This window comes from Echeneis naucrates, chromosome 2 (genome assembly GCF_900963305.1).
Source record: "Echeneis naucrates chromosome 2, fEcheNa1.1, whole genome shotgun sequence".
In the NCBI taxonomy this organism is placed as follows: domain Eukaryota; kingdom Metazoa; phylum Chordata; class Actinopteri; order Carangiformes; family Echeneidae; genus Echeneis; species Echeneis naucrates.
In genome coordinates, this window is record NC_042512.1 from 972,228 (window position 1) to 989,695 (window position 17,468).

At 41.2% G+C, this 17,468-nt stretch overlaps 1 protein-coding gene across 1 annotated transcript; it reads right to left on the minus strand.

The window, feature by feature from the left end:
• Positions 1–1,209: 1,209 nt before the first annotated feature.
• LOC115053681 (NACHT, LRR and PYD domains-containing protein 3-like) lies at positions 1,210–16,761 on the minus strand. The gene is made up of 12 exons (XM_029518515.1): positions 16,596–16,761; positions 15,632–15,802; positions 15,209–15,429; positions 13,330–15,118; positions 12,642–12,815; positions 10,814–10,990; positions 10,264–10,394; positions 6,368–6,422; positions 4,953–5,129; positions 3,949–4,122; positions 2,156–2,329; positions 1,210–1,357 (listed from the first exon to the last, which is right to left on the minus strand). Exons 1-12 carry the CDS (start codon positions 16,727–16,729, stop codon positions 1,339–1,341), a joined length of 3,396 nt encoding a protein of 1,131 aa, XP_029374375.1. The 5' UTR covers positions 16,730–16,761; the 3' UTR covers positions 1,210–1,338.
• Positions 16,762–17,468: the final 707 nt, after the last annotated feature.

The following is a 17,468-nucleotide window of genomic DNA, read 5'->3' on the forward strand; positions in this document are numbered from 1 at the left end:
CATCAACTCTTCAGCTTCTATGACTTCAACAATTCCTTCTGAATGCAGTCTGAGGCAGTGATTGTGAAACTTTCATTCAGACAGAGATCCCACATTCAGAAGAAAACAGCCACACACAAACAAAGTCATCATGAACAGCCTACATGGAGCCTAAATGAAAAGAAGCAGGAACTAAAGTGGGAAAATAATGATGAGTTATTATTATTATATAAAGTTGGAAGGCTGAGTTCAGCTTCAGCTTCTTTCATGTTCTCCCTGTGAAAGAAAGAAGGTGAACATGAGCTTGATATGAGAACACAGCAGTGTGCATCATGGTGCTCATGTTCATATAGAAAGAAGGAGGAAAAGCAGCAGCTCTGGTTTGCTGTTTCACTCCCTTTCCCTCCCCGCTATGAGCTGTCACTCACCCACAGCACATACTGTAGACTGGTTCACAGTCAGACTCATGATTCATGACTCATTGGTTCAGAGTGGAACTCATGAGTCCCAGTTCAGCAGCAGCACATTCACACACTGAGCTGAGAGTCTGCTGCACACTGACTGTATTACATCACTATATCAATCAATCATTCAATTAACATATTAATCCTTACTTTAAACTTTAGTTTATTTATACAGCCCCTTTCAAACAAAAAAAGTTCCACAAAGTGCTTTAAACATTAAAAAAATATGAATAATCAGGACGAGATCCCCTACACAGGCCACATCATCATTCACACACACACACATTCAGATTTAAAAAGGATGTTATGTTTGTCTCCTAAAAATAATTTAGTACATTGACTAAAAATTGTCCTTTCAGAAGATGAACTATGCTACTGCAGTGTCCTCTCTTGAGTTCTGCCCTTTCAGCATACTTTTATTTACTGACAATTTTTTTGCCACACGTGGATTAAAAAAAAAGAAGAAAAAGAAATATTTTAGATAAGAACAACTTAAAAAAATATATATGCTTCATTTAGATGAAGGGCAGAAAACACAGATTTAAAAAGTGCTGACTGACAGTCACATGTTTCACAACAAAATGAAATCTTTTATCGAGTAATGCTTGTCGAAATGTTCGCAAAGCAGCCCAAAGGGTCCAGAAGAAGCTGAACCTAAACCCCAGGTGGAGTTTGGAGGAGCTGGCTGAGAGGAGAGGAGGACTTGAGGAGTCTCTGGGATCATGGTGGACTGGACTCTGTCCTCAGACCAGTTCTGATTCCTCTGTCAGTCTCTGCTGGATGAAGCTCTCCTCTCCACCTCCCAGGAACATGGTCCAGAGTCTGGACAAGCTGCTGCTGCAACATCTGGATCATCATGAAGCAGCTGATCCTCCATCAACACACACCTTCCTGTTCACCAACTCCACTTCCAGCTGTGTAGAAAAGAAGAGAGCAGATCCATCAGTGTTTCCTGACTCTGTCCATCAGCTGTCAGTCAGTGATGCAGATCCAGCATAAAGACCTGCAGGGACTTCAGTCCTGTTCAGTCCAGATGTGCAGCAGCTGCTTCCTCTCAGCTCATGTTAACGTGTTGGAGTGAACACACTGAGCTGGAAACTCACAGACCTCAAGTCTGCTGACTCAGCACATTTCTCTGAGTCCACAGTGGAGATAAAGAGCTGAGTCATGAAGGTTCATCACTTTACTGATGATTTACTGAAGGTCCATTTAAACAGACAGACTCAGACAGACAGACAGACAGACAGACAGACAGACAGACAGACAGACAGACAGACAGACAGACAGACAGACAGACAGATAGACAGACAGACAGGATTCTGGTCTGCAGAAAGACCACATGGTGACAGTGTGATGAAAGTGTGTTCAGTGATGTGCAGCTTTCAGTCAGACTGATCTCAGAGCTGTGACAGATGAACCTGATCAGAGAACAAACAGTCTCAGCTCAGATCTGACAGTTTGATGGACGAGGACCAGAATCTGAACATCTCTGAGTTCTTCAGCTGGAATCTACTTCATTTGATGGTCACATGATCACAACAGTCCTCTGACTGATCTGATTGGCTGACTGTTTTCTCTCTGTCTTTCTGTCTAATTCTGAAATCTATTTCTGTTCTCCTCTCACAGCTTCACTGAGGGTTAGAGTTAAACAATATTACTGAAAGGAACATGAACTGAGTCCAACTGTAGCAGAAATAAAACATGAGTCTGACCTCAGAGTCTCCAGTCTGAAGTCTGGACTCTTCACAAGATCAGACAGATCCTTCAGTCCTGAATCCTTCAGCTTGTTCAGACTCAGGTCCAGTTCTCTGAGATGGGAGGGGTTGGACTTCAGAGCTGAGACCAGAGAAGAACAGCTGATCTCTGACAACCTGCAGCCCATCAACCTGAGTAAAGAATAAAAGATGTGACTTTAGGAGACAAAGTTCCTGCTTGAAAGTGTTTTGTCATCTGTTTTCATGAAGGGACTTGTGGTGATTTTATTTCTGTGGTTTGGGAAAGAAGGCAACATTTTTTTTTTGGTTGATTGTTTTGTTTAAAATGTACCATTATGACTTGCGAAAAGGAAAATAATGTATGTGTGTATGTTTATATGCAGATATATGAGAGTTTAGGTTGTTACAACAGCCACTGGATGATTAAATATGTCTTATAAACCCATGTGGGTTGGACATTTTTATAAATGACATGCAAATAAATTAATAAATGAAATGAACCACAGACTAGAATCTGCATCCTAACATACAAATATATATGAATATATGATGTCCCCTTTCAAAAATACAAGATTGATTGATAAACTGCATGCAATTAAAAAGTCTTTTTCAATTTAATAAAAATCTGTTTTCCAAAGTTAAAACTGCAAACTGCAGTTCTCCAACCTGAGTAAAGAATAAAAGATGTGACTTTAGGAGACAAAGTTCCTGCTTGAAAGTGTTCAATGTTTCATCAAGCCAACACATGATTCACAACATCTGGAACATTTTCACTGAATTCAGCGGTGACCACGTTTAACATGCTGAGTTTGGTCTCAATCTTTCAGTCTGCTTGAGTCACATGAAAACACTGAATATTAGTGCTGTACCCAAAGAGAGAAAAAAACAAACAAAACAAAAATGATTGATATAAGAATCACAATTCTCATTTACTATGATTCAGAATCAATTCAAAATGTCCCAAATTCGATTTAAAAAATCACCACGGAGCTGGTTCTGGAACATACACATGCACCAAAACAAGGAGGAAACTACAATAATGGAGGAAAGAGAGATTCAACAGGCCACGTCCTCGTTGCAGGCAAAGATTCTGACTCATTTTGGTTTTTACCGAGCTTGACATGACTTATTTTATAGCTTGCTGCTCAGAGTAGCAGTTGTGGTCCACACATATTTGAAAAGGCACTTTCCTTAAAATTTAAAAGGTAGCACGTTTAACTGCTTTTTTTTTTTTTTTTTTTTAAAGAGACACTTTTATTTTTGCTATTCAAGCAATATGTGATATTGTATTAAACAACAGTTGCAACAATTCCATCTGAGCATGGATAAATGTTTAAAACTTAATAAATGTGAAAAAGACACTTTAATGTCTCCATTCGTCATTTTGTCTTTCAAAGCAGACTGGAGTAGATCATGAGGATCCTTTGCACACCTATAGATTGAAGCAGAAATGACTATGAATCGAATTGTTTTCCATCGAAAATTATCTTGAATAAAGAATCAATTTTGAATCGAATCATAACCCCAAAAATCCAAATTGAATCGAATTGTTGGAGAATGAAACTGAATGAAACACTGAAGGATTTTTATTATTTTTTTAAGTTTTAAATCTGTAGTTCAACATTTCTCTGCCACACTGACTGGACTAAACCAGAGAAGAAGAAAACAGACGTCAGCATGAAGATCCTCAGTGAGGATCAGTATAATATCAGCCTGATGTCTGCAGATCAGAGTCACCACAACTGTAACATCATATTAATCTGAGAGCAGAAATAAAACATGAGTCTGACCTCAGAGTCTCCAGTCTGCAGTGAGGACTCTCCAGAAAACCACACAGATCCTTCAGTCCTGAATCCTTCAGGTCGTTGTGACTCAGGTCCAGTTCTCTGAGATGGGAGGGGTTGGACTTCAGAGCTGAGACCAGAGAAGAACAGCTGATCTCAGACAACCTGCAGTTCATCAACCTGAGTAAAGAATAAAAGATGTGACTTTAGGAGACAAAGTTCCTGCTTGAAAGTGTTCAATGTTTCATCATCTGTTCAGAGCTGAAGGTTTAGAAAGTAGAAGTTTAGAAAATGAGAGTCAAACAGCTGAACCAACAGGAAGCAGCTTCACAACAGTCAAATACAAACATGTACATTCATGTAACTGCTTTGGGGTCAGTGGTTAATCAATCAATCACCTTTACTGTCATTATACATAGTACAACGAGATTGGGGCCACCACTATCAATGCGAAGAGATAAGAAAATAAAATAAATAAATTAATGAAACAAAACTAGAAAAATATCTGAATGGGAGACATCTGAATATCAGAAATGTAAAATATCTGAATCTATAAAAAAATATCAGAATGTAGGATATTTGAAATGTAGAGCATATCTACAATATACACAGTGTACAAAAACTACTTATGGGAAAAAACTCAGTGACTGCCTGAGTTGAGAAGAGTCACAGCTTTGGGGAAAAAAGCTGTTCCTGAGTCTGTTCGTCTTGGTCTTAATATTTCTGTAGCGCCTCCCTGAGGGCAACAGGTTGAACAGAATGGAAACATTATTATTCTAATAATGGACCAGGTGGGAAGGTTCCTTGGAAAATGAAAGCATTAGTTCTGACAATCTGTTTGATATTCAAACTAAATTGGCATTATGACTGAAATATCCCAAACTCAACCAATAGAGCCATGTTACATGTGGAGGAAACATGTTGATAAATATAAACCTGTCTGCAGGTCAGAGTCACCACAACTGTAACATCATATTAATCTGAGAGCAGAAATAAAACATGAGTCTGACCTCAGAGTCTTCAGTCTGCAGTGAGGACTCTCCAGAAAACCACACAGATCCTTCAGTCCTGAATCCTTCAGGTCATTGTTGTGACTCAGGTCCAGTTTTCTGAGATGGGAGGGGTTGGACTTCAGAGCTGAGACCAGAGAAGAACAGCTGATCTCTGACAACCTGCAGTTCTTCAACCTGAGTAAAGAATAAAAGATGTGACTTTAGGAGACAAAGTTCCTGCTTAAAAGTGTTCAGCGTTTCATCATCTGTTCAGAGCTGAAGGTTTAGAAAGTAGAAGTTTAGAAAACAAACAGATCTCATTAATATTAATGAATACATGCTGCTGCTTCCATAAAGATGTAGTGACTCCACCTCTTAAACTCTACCAGCTCCACCTGTGGCTCCATCTGTACAAACATGTTTATTAGAGATTCTACATCCTCAAGTTTTCAAAGACAACAAAAACACTGAGTTTGGTCTGAATCTCTCAGTCAGTCTGCTTTAGTCACATGACTTGATTGTCGTGTTGGAACAAGAAAACACTAAATATATATTTGTTCATGTCAGTGTGGAAAGAAGTTTCCTGTCATTTAAAAACTGAAGGATTTTTCTTCTTTTCCTCAAGTTATATATCTGTAGTTCAACATTTCCCTGCCACACTGACTGGACTAAACCAGAGAAGAAGAAAACAGACGTCAGCATGAAGATCCTCAGTGTGGATCAGTATAATATCAGCCTGATGTCTGCAGGTCAGAGTCACCACAACTGTAACATCATATTAATCTGAGAGCAGAAATAAAACATGAGTCTGACCTCAGAGTCTCCAGTCTGCAGTGAGGACTCTCCAGAAAACCACACAGATCCTTCAGTCCTGAATCGTCCAGGTACCAGTTCTGACTCAGGTCCAGTTTTCTGAGATGGGAGGGGTTGGACTTCAGAGCTGAGACCAGAGAAGAACAGCTGATCTCTGACAAACTGCAGCTCATCAACCTGAGTAAAGAATAAAAGATGTGATTTTAGGAGACAAAGTTCCTGCTTGAAAGTTTTCAATGTTTCATCATCTGTTCAGAGCTGAAGGTTTAGAAAGTAGAAGTTTAGAAAATGAAAGTCAAACAGCTGAACCAACAGGAAGCAGCTTCACAACAGTCAAATACAAACAGTGAAAAGATTTAATGAGAAAATGAAACAACACTGTAAAGAACCTGAACTGACTCAAACTGTGAATATTGTGAATATAAACTGTGTGAAATTCAAATGCCATGTTCAAATGAGTGAAATTCAGTTTTCAAAAATTATTTTCAACCATTTAACAGTTTAAATGTTAATAGCTGAAGAGGATTTTCCCTCATAAATATAAACCTGTCTGCAGGTCAGAGTCACCACAACTGTAACATCATATTAATCTGAGAGCAGAAATAAAACATGAGTCTGACCTCAGAGTCTCCAGTCTGCAGTGAGGACTCTTCAGAAAACCACACAGATCCTTCACTCCTGAATCCTTCAGGTCATTCCGACTCAGGTCCAGTTCTCTGAGATGGGAGGGGTTGGACTTCAGAGCTGAGACCAGAGATGAACAGCTGATCTCTGACAAATTGCAGTTCTTCAACCTGAGTAAAGAATAAGAGATGTGACTTTAGGAGACAAAGTTCCTGCTTGAAAGTTTTCAATGTTTCATCATCTGTTCAGAGCTGAAGGTTTAGAAAGTAGAAGTTTAGAAAATGAAAGTCAGACAGCTGAACCAACAGGAAGCAGCTTCACAACAGTCAAATACAAACAGTGACCAGAGTTAATGAGAAAATTAAACAACACTGTAAAGAACCTGAACTGACTCAAACTGTCAACATTGTGATTTTAACACATCAGAAATAACCAAACAGCAGAGTCAGCCAAACTTTATTTCTATCTATGATTCTGCCACATATGATCTCTTGTATAACGCAGAGATGGTCTTCTGGTCAGGGATGGAATTTTGGGTGGGGGCATTTCCCTTGCACTGTTTTGTATGGAGTCAGAACAATCTCATAATGAATGAACTCTCGTGGGGGCTTTCGTACTCATATTTTGCAGTGTCGTAGTCGTATTTCACAGTTTTGTACTCGTATTTCGGACTTCACAAATGTGATTTTGAATCACACTTGTAAGATAAATTTATGGAGCATATAAATTGTTGAATGTGCAGTTATGAAATCTGTGTGTTGAATTTTGAGACTGATCTGATGTTGCAGTTCAGCCAACATCACCATTGGCTGAGAAAGCTGTCGATCAATCGCATGGAGAGACTCAACCTCAACCTGTCAGTAACATTTATCTGACTATCCCCTTGTTGTAAATCATGCAATGTCACTGAATGAGTGGAAGCATCCTGCTTAGCAAAGTTAAATGTTTGAATGAACATAAACTATGACAGTATGTTACATGCCGCCTTTGCGAAAAGTGTTGTTTATTGTTGCCATAGTGACGACGGTCGCCAACGGTTTAAGTGTGGAGAAATGTAAGGGGCCACATGAATGGCTGATGAATCTGTCAATCAAAATCAAAACAAAATACATTTGATTGACAGCTTTACCAGCCAATGGTGAATTTTGTTGGACGCTGAAGTGTGCGACTTAAGTTTGACTGGAGCCTCCATCTGTTAGCTCTGGCAGGTAAGTCCACTCTAAAACCAGTCAAACTGTCAACTACACAACCTCCAAAAGTTCTACACAGAAAACATAACTCATCATTAATGATATATTTGAAGAAACATGAATTGCTGAATGTGGAAATCATACTTAAATATGCAGAATCTATTCTGATCTATGTCATCTTGAATGGATTATAAGGATGGGTTCAAAATGAAATATATAAATAAATTGTTGATTTTCCCGATTCTGACTGGTCGTCATTTGAATGATCTGATATCAGTCCATAGAATCATGAGACTGATATTTAACATAGCTGGGAGATCAGCGAGGCAGACGGAGCAAACATGTTTCCACACGAAGATAAGGATTGGCTCTAAGGGCTGGTCTGCTGGGGGAGCAGTTGCCCCGTTGCCCTCCTCTCTCTGCTGCAGGAAACATGTTTGCTCCGTCTAGCAAAGCTGATTGGACTAAAGCTTTGCTAGACAATCACAGCAAAATTGATGTTTTCATGATGTGTTGATGCTCACATTAATCAGATCCTTCAGTGCTGCAGTGTGTTGGTCATGTACATTCATGTAACTGCTTTGGGGTCAGTGGTTAATGTAAACATTGTTTGATATCCAAACTAAATTATGACTGAAATATCCCAAACTCAGCCAACAGAGCCATGTTACATGTGGATGAAATTAATATTCTATATTTGTGATTTATCTGATATTTTCATTAATAAATGATGTTGTGATATTACAGATATTATAAACAAACTGTTCCTAAAGCAGAGAGATAAACGGTCTGTGGATGTTTGGAGGAAGCCAAAATGAAGAACCTACTGTCTTAATAAGAACACTTACAGTGTGTAACCTTACATTAAGAATAAGTGAACTAAAAGACAAAGATCATTATGGACAGTTGTGTTCAGGAACACTTCCATTAGTCCCAGAAACAGGGAGCTTTAATGCCACACCTGAGGAAGACTGGATTTGTTCACTATGCAAACTGGATGAAGTAGAAAGTCAGATCCATGTTTTGTTTTTGTCATAGTCCACTCCTGGTTCTCCCCTCCACCACCCACTCTACCTGCCTGCTTACCTCTCTTAATCAGGATAAACAGACTGATCTGTTCCTCCCAGACTCCCCTTAACCAGCTCCTCCACTCTGCCTCTCTGCCAGATTGTCTTTGCATTACGCTCAGCTTTCCCGGCGGACCTCCTGGGGCCTAACCTGCCTTCGGCCCCAGACCACTACTCCTCATCTCTGCCCCGGTAACCTGACCTGCTGCCTGTCTCTAGACTCTGCCTCTGCCTGCCGTCTGTTTGGGCTATTGCACGTAGTCAATAAAGTTCTCAGCTGTTCCAGTCTAGACTTGTGCCATTCTTGGGTGAGAGAGCGAACCCATTACAGTTTTGTTGTTCTGTGTATGAGCACCTCAGAGGTGTTTTTGTTGGCAAAAGGGTTTATATTTGTGTTGATTTCTTTGATTTTGGACGATTCTAAGAAACATTGAAATACGATTTTAATATTTCCAATTAATATACGATGTCCCCTTTCAAAAACATTAGATTAATGTTTTCCATTCCAATGTCATTTTGAAATAAACTTTTTCAAAAGCTATTCTCATCCATTTAACAGTTTAAATGTTAAAAACCTGAAGAAGATTTTCCCTCATAAAATTAAACCTGTCTGCAGGTCAGAGTCACCACAACTGTAACATCATATTAATCTGAGAGCAGAAATAAAACATGAGTCTGACCTCAGAGTCTCCAGTCTGCAGTGAGGACTCTTCAGAAAACCACACAGATCCTTCAGTCCTGGATCCTGCAGGTCGTTGTGACTCAGCTCCAGGTCTCTGAGATTGGAGGGGTTGGACTTCAGAGCTGAGACCAGAGAAGAACAGCTGATCTCTGACAAACTGGAATTGTCAAATCTGAATAAGGAACAAAAGATGCAGATAAAATCATTGATAATCAGTCAGATATGTTCAGAAGACTTTAAATGAAATTTCCACCACATTCTGTCTGGATGTTTGAAGTGTTTCTTTAATGTAATTGTCATTTCAGCCACTGGAGGTTGAAGTTCAGCAGCTCCTCACTCTAAAACAAAGTGATTCCCTCAGCTGACCTGCAGCTGCAGTGGAATACAGGACATACTTGTGTAGGAATACAGCAGTTGGCTGCTTCATAAATATGTGGCAGCAAAGGAAAGTTCTGCTTTGATGTGAAGATGAAGCTGTAAAATCTTCTAAATGAAGAACATTTCAACATGTGTGGGACTGTTTGTTTTCAAAGTGTGTAGAAGAGCTTTTTGATGTTGACTCCGTCCACAGCAGCTCATCACTCAGCTTCTGTACCGCTGCTCTGAACTCCATCTACTGCAGTAACACACTGACTGAGTATGACCACACCACAAAGAAACACAACTATCACAGTGCTGCACATGAACTGTGCTCAGTGCAGGGAAACCTGTGGTGGAGCTCCAATCCTTTGGAAATAACAGCTTTCAGAGCACAGGGGGGCCACGGCCACATGTCTGAAAGCCCCATGAGGGCTGGAGTCTCAACAACACAACTGACTCTGGTCCTCAGCTCCACACCCTCCAAGTCTGAAGACATTTATTAGGACATTAGATTCAGCGGTGGATTAAAGATCTACCACAGTGGACTGACCTCAGAGTCTCCAGTCTGCAGTCTGGACTCTCCACAAGATCACGCAGCTCCTTCACATCTGGATCCTGCAGGAGGTTTCCTCTCAGGTCCAGTTCTCTGAGATGGGAGGGGTTGGACTTCAGAGCTGAGGCCAGAGAAGAACAGCTGATCTCTGACAACCAACAGCATCTCAACCTGGAAAAGAACAAATCATGGAGATCAGATGACTGATAATGAGTCAGAAATGTCCTGATCCAGAACTTCTCCACCTTTTTACACTCATCACCCACTTCAACATCTCAAACGTTGCTGGTCCACATTAGACCTTGTTGCAATACAAGACCAACACTTTAAAGATCCAGTCCTGATCCAGGACTAAGGTCTCCCTTGGTCCTGGTTTCTATCTGGAGATCAAACATGTGAAACCAACTTTTTGGTTCCTCAAAGACTTTTCCTTATTCATACATACAAGTAAATTCAACTTTTGGAAAAGAATGACAACTTTTATCATAATAATCACATAATAATATTAGAACAATTGGTAACATGAAACAACTTGTTTTTGATCATTTCTGGATTTAAGATAAAAAATATACAACAACAACTGAACAGACCTCAGAGTCTCCAGTCTACAATCTGGACTCTCCAATCCTGAACACAGATTCTTCAGTCCTGAATCCTGCAGGTCATTGTTGTGACTCAGGTCCAGTTCTCTGAGATGGGAGGGGTTGGACTTCAGAGCTGAGACCAGAGAAGAACAGCTGATCTCTGACAAACTGCAGCTCTCCAACCTGAGTGAAGAATAAAAGTTGAAGATCAATCAATTATCTTTTTGTTACTGTGGGTCATCATCATGTTGCAACACACATCACCCAAACAGCAACACAACATTCATCCACCTGTTCATGTCACCAAAGTTTGATGAGCTTCTACTGACCTCAGGACAGACTGAACTAGATCAGAATTTAAAGATCCAGTCCTGATCCAGTACTAAGGTCTCCCTTGGTCCTGGTCTGTTTTGAGGTCAAATATGTGCAACCAGCTGTTTGGTTCCTGTAAGCCTTTTCCTAATTACTACATGAAACAAGTAAATTGAATGTGTGAAAACAACTATAATATGAATAATAATCATGATAAAAACTGAACATGGAGAATCAGTGAGCAAGAAGAATATTGGAAACATGAAACAACTATTTAAATTGTTGCTGATCCAAAATGAATAAACTGAAGTTCTATGCAGATATAAATTCTGAATTAAATTACAGTCCAATACAGTCCAAAGAGTGACAGGATCGAACTGGAAAATTGAAGGGAAATTTTGAAGTGCTGTGGGACCTGTTGCCTGGAACAAGTAACCCATGTGCCGTTCTGTGCTCAAAAGTCACCCCCATTACATTTTTGTTTGGAGAACTGATTGCGTTCAATTGTTTGACAGATATGAATAGGACCTGGATGAAGGAGAATATATGCCCAGGATGAGCGTGAACAAATGAGTCTGCTGAACATAGTAGTATGTTCGGTAGGGCCCTCTCAGCCCATATATTTGGGACAGACATGTAACGATCAGTGTTGCCAGCTCCTCAGTAAGGAAAGTCAATCAATCAATGAATTAGCATAATTTTATTCTTTTATTATTTTATCATGCTTCTCTCACTCAAGTGAATGAGCAGCTCCACTCTAGCTTTGATTAAAAAGTGATTTGGACTACTCCTTTTAGCGATCGTAGTTTGAAAAGTTTACTTTTTATGTGAAAACGGTTTGGTGTATTTGGAAATTTTGAATGTCATTTCTACGTGCAGGTATGAGAGAGCTAGGTGACTGAGAAAAAAGGTAATTTTTGGGATTTTTGTTTTTTTTGGTTCCAATTAATTTCCTATGGAAAATTTTACCTTTTTTTTTTTTTTTTTAACTACTCTAGCTGTAGAAGTTGCCTCTGTGCTGAAGCACATGGCACTAAATAACAATAATAACAACAACAGAAGCACTACTAGAAATATGGAACAACTATTTAAATTATTGTTGATCCAAAGAGAATAAATTCAAGTTCTATGTGAAGACAATTTCTGGATTGAACATAAAAGATCGACAACAACAACTGAACTCACCTCAGAGTCTCCAGTCTACAGTGAGGACTCTTCAGAAAACCACACAGATCCTTCAGTCCTGAATCCTGCAGGTTGTTCCAACTCAGGTCCAGTTCTCTGAGATGGGAGGGGTTGGACTTCAGAGCTGAGACCAGAGAAGAACAGCTGATCTCTGACAAACTGCAGTTCATCAACCTGAGTAAAGAATAAAAGATGAAGATCAAATCATTAATAATCAATCAGAAATGTCCTCATCAATGATCTTTGTGTTATTGTGGGTCATCATCATGTCTCAACACACATCGTCTTAACAACAACACAACACTCAAACTACAGCAGGTCCAGTCAGTGAACTGACCTCAGAGTCTCCAGTCCACAGTTTGGACTCTCCAGTCCAGCACACACCAGCTTCAGTCCTGAATCCTTTATGTGGTTCTGACTCAGGTCCAGGTCTCTCAGGTGGGAGGGGTTGGACTTTAGAGCTGAAGCCACAATGTCACACTCAGTCTCTGAGAGTCCACAACCAACAAGTCTGTGATGACACATATTACACAATATGTCACTGTGACAGAGGACACTACATAGTCATCTGGAGGGTTTGAGGACTAAAGACGCCAAGACTTCCATCTCTGTCTCACACTGTCAGTTTTAATAATTTTTCAGGTGAAGAGACAAAATGTGGTCAGTTGGTCTTCCATCAGGTCCTCAGTCTGTCAGGGACCTGATCCAGGTCTGTCTCCTCTGAGGGACCATGAGGCCACGTTGACCTGAAAACATTTGACTGTCTACTTATTTAATTTTCACTGAGATCAGTGAACAGTGAAGCTGTGAAGATGATCAGTCACTGATACCTGCTGATGTCATCAGTCTTTCTGATGTCATCAGGATTTCCATTAGAAACACAACTAAGTGAATATTTATCTCTGGCAGCATTTGAATCATCTGAAAACAAACAGCTGACAGTGAAACACCATCTGAATCAGATTTGATTTAAAAACATCTTCACTAATCTTCAGAAGGATGGATGAGAATGAGAGTGGACTCACCGAGCCTTCCTGCAGTTCCTCACAGCTGGGATCAGTCTCCGTCGTCCCTCCTTTGATGTCTTGTACTTCTTCAGGTCTAACTCATCCAGAACGTCCTCTGACATCTGTAGCATGTAGGCCAGAGCTGAGCAGTGGATCAGGGAGAGTTCCTTCTCTGATCTGGTCTCTGACTTCAGGAACTCCTGGATCTCCTGATGAACTGAGTGATCCTTCAGCTCCATCAGACAGTGGAAGATGTTGATGCTTCTGTCAGGAGAGATAAAATAACTGTTCATCTTCTTCAGGTTGTTGATGGCTCTCTGGATGGTCTCTGGTTTGGTTTCTGTCTGACCCAGCAGACCTCCTAAGAGTCTCTGGTTGGACTGCAGAGAGAGACCATGAAGGAAGCGGACAAACAGGTCCAGGTGACTATTTTTATTTCTGAGGGATTTCTTCAGGACTGCCATCAGAAAGTCCTCCAGGGCTGAATCTTGCTGTTTTTTACCCAGAAAGCCCTTCAGGACCTCCTTGTTCCTGTTGGTGTGACAGTGGAACATGTAGACTGCAGCCAGAAACTCCTGAACACTCAGATGAACAAAGCAGTAGACTGTTTTCTGGAAGATCACACTCTCTGTTTTGAAGATCTCAGTACAGAGTCCTGAGTACACCGAGGCCTCTGTGACATCAAGACCACACTGCTCCAGGTCTTCTTGGTAGAACAGGATGTTCCCTTTCTCCAGATGTTCAAACGCTAGCCTCCCTAGCTTCAGAAGAACTTCCCCGTCAGCCTCCATCAGCTCCTGTAGACTTGTCTCATGTCCCTCATGGTACTTGATCCTCTTCCTCCTGGTCTGGACCAGCAGGAAGTGTGAGTACAGGTCAGTCATGGTCTGGGGCAGCTCTCCTTGCTGGTCTGTAGTCAACATGTGCTCCAGAACTGTAGCGATGATCCAGCAGAAAACTGGGACTTGACACATGATGTGAAGGCTCTTGGACTTCTTGATGTGTGAGATGATTCTGTTGGACAGCTCTTCATCCCTGGACCTCCTCCTGAAGTACTCCTCCTGCTGGGCGTCAGTGAAGCCTCGGACTTCTGTTAGCCTGTCAACACATGAAGGAGGGATCTGACTGGCTGCTGCAGGTCTGGAAGTGATCCAGACCAGAGCCGAGGGAAGCAGATTCCCCTGGATGAGGTTTATCAGCAGCAGGTGGACCGATGACTCCTGTGTGACGTCAGACACGACCTCCCTGTTGGTGAAGTCCAGTGAAAGTCTGCTTTCATCCAGGCCGTCCAGGATGAACAGAACTTTACAGGCAGACAGCTGCTCTGCTGTGACCTTCTGTAATGTTGGATGGAAAATATGAAGCAGCCTGAGAAGACTGTACTGCTGATCTCTGATCAGGTTCAGCTCCCTGAATGAAAGCAGAACCAACAGACTGACCTCCTGGTTCTCCAAGCCCTCTGCCCAGTCCAGACTGAACTTCTGCACAGAGAAAGTTTTTCCAACTCCAGCGACGCCGTTGGTCAGAACCAGTCTGATGGGACTCTGCTGGTCAGGTGAGACTCTAAAGATGTGGTGACATTTGATTGGAGCATCATGGAGGGTCTTCTTCTTAGAAGTTGTCTCCAGCTGCCTCACCTCATGTTGGGTATTAACCTTTTCACTCTGTCCCTCTGTGATGTAGAGCTCAGTGTAGATCCTGTTGAGGAGGGTTCCACTTCCTGTTCCTGTTCCTTCAGTCACATGTTGACATCTGGTCCTCAGACTGATCTTATGTTGATCTAAAACCTTCTGTAGAACACGATCTGCTGACAGAGAAGAGACAACGTCACACTGAAGACAGAGAGTCTGAGGATCTGATGGAAAACTAAAGACGTCAGTCAGAAGTTCAGTCTCACTCTGTTCAGGGCTGGTCTTTAGACCTGGTCTGGTTCTGGATCTTTTTCCACACTGGGGACAGGAGGAGTCTCCTGAAGAAGCAGACTGGTCCCAGTGTGAGGTGCAGCACTGTCTGCAGACCCAGTGTCCACAGCTGGTAGAGACTGGATCCTTCAGGACGTCCTGACACAGAGCACAGTGGGACGGCTGCTCCTCTTCAGAGACATGTCTTTTTCTCTTCCTGTCTCTGTGAAAACATTTCTTTATAACTTACATGATCTGACTAATGTAATAAAATGTTTGGGTAGAAAAAAACATCAGTAGTTTCTGGTGATAAACCCAGAAGATCCATCTCAGGGTCTTCCTGAATCTGCATGAATGATTCAGGATCATGAATATTAATCTGTGAACAGATTTTTATTCTCATCTTCACAGTCTCTTACTTTGTCTCTGAGGGTCCAGGTTCATTACTGAAGTTTGGAGGAATAAAGTCTTTGGACCAGTCAGACTTCAGAGACAGACAGATTGATCCTGGAGACTCTGGTCTGGCCTCCTCTTTCTCATTACAGTCCATCTTCAGGACGGAGTTGGTCTGAGAGGGAAACACTTTCTGACTGACAGAAGACAAAGAAGAAACAGGACAAATGGTTTGTTCCAAAGATACACACCCAAAAATACCAAGCAAATCCAAAAACACACAGTCCATCTTCTTCAGGATGGAGTCGGTCTGAGAGGGAAACTGACAGAAGACCAGAACAACAACTGAATCAAAGCCCCTGGAATGAGGAGGCACGTCTTTGACAAACCTAAGTCCAGTTGGGTTCGATTCAATTGTTGGCCGGATATGACTTTGGCCTGGCTGAATGAGAATAACCACAGACTCATTTCATTGGGTGTCCTCATTTTGTCTCAGTGTCTTTTTGTGGATAGAGCTTCATTCAGTCTCTTTTTCCTCCACAGTGGACAGAATACTAACTCATCTGACGTCACAGCTTCAGTCAGACTGAGTCACCTGATTGGTTTGAGTTGACAGGTGGAGCTTTGAAACGGTACTCAGCCTGTTTAACTGTGTGTTACTAACAGCCATCACTTTGAATTTATGACTTTTCAATAATGGCACCATTAAGGAAGAGTTCCCAAGTGTGGGAATCTTTGAGTTAGTGTCACTGAATAAAGAAAAAGTTGATGCAGTATCCAGCCAATAATTGAATCAAAAGCAGCTGGAGGTTTGTCAAAGATGATTTGCCTCTTCATCAGTTCTATAAAAATGGGAAAAGCTCACAAGCAATAGTTTCTGGTGATAAAACCCAGAGGCTCCATCTCAGTGTCTTCCTGTATCTGCACGGATGATTCAGGATCATGAATATCTATGGATGGATTTTTATTCTCATCTTCACAGTCTCTTACTTTGTCTCTGAGGGTCCAGGTCCATTACTGAAGCGTGGAGGATTAAACTCTTTGGACCAGTCAGACTTCAGAGACAGACAGATTGATCCTGGAGACTCTGATCTGGCCTCCTCTTTCTCATTACAGTCCATCATCTTCAGGACGGAGTCGGTCTGAGAGGGAAACACTTCCTGACTGACAGAAGACAAAGAAGAAACAGGACAGTTTGTTCCAAAGATACACACCCAAAAATACCAAGTAAATCCAAACACACACAGTCCATCTTCTTCAGGACAGAATCAGTCTGAGAGGTATTATCCAGCACGTCATTACGTTGGGTCAAACTGTCGATGGGGAGAAAAGGAAGTACCTCACTTCAATTTGTGTCCTCATTTTGTCTAAGACAGAGCTTCATTCAGACTCTTCTTCCGCCACAGTGGACAGAACACTAACTCAGCTGATGTCACTGATTATGTCTGAACACGTCACTGCTTCAGTCAGACTGAGTCACCTGATTGGTTTGAGTTGACAGGTGGAGCTTTGAAACTTTGGAGCTCAGCCTGTTTAACTGTGTGTTACTAACAGCCATCGCTTTTGTGGATTTCTGACTTTTTCAAAACAATACCATTAAGGAAGAGCTCACAGGTGCGGAAATATTTGAGTTGTTGCCACCAAATAAAGAATAATAAGTTGATCCAATGTTTATTTAAATAGTCACAGTGAAAAGTCAGTAAATCACAGTCACAGTGCCACACTTTCATACTGAGAGCAAATATAGAGAAGGTAGGATGAATGTTATGAGGGAAATTACATGACGAAGAAAGGCTGCTGTGGAAAAATTATGAATCCTGAATAAAAACACGAGTAAGATAAGCACACACCTCCAGTTCACAA

Bases quoted from the DNA above. Each gene is read 5' to 3' on its own strand.
- LOC115053681 (XM_029518515.1), bottom strand. From the start codon at position 16,729: ATGATGGACTGTAATGAGAAAGAGGAGGCCAGATCAGAGTCTCCAGGA. The intron at 15,430-15,631 runs GTAAGAGACTGT...TCACAGAGACAG, and splicing joins CCTGGACCCTCAGAGACAAA to GAAGAGAAAAAGACATGTCT. The intron at 10,991-12,641 runs GTCAGTTCACTG...TTCTTCACTCAG, and splicing joins TGTGGACTGGAGACTCTGAG to GTTGGAGAGCTGCAGTTTGT.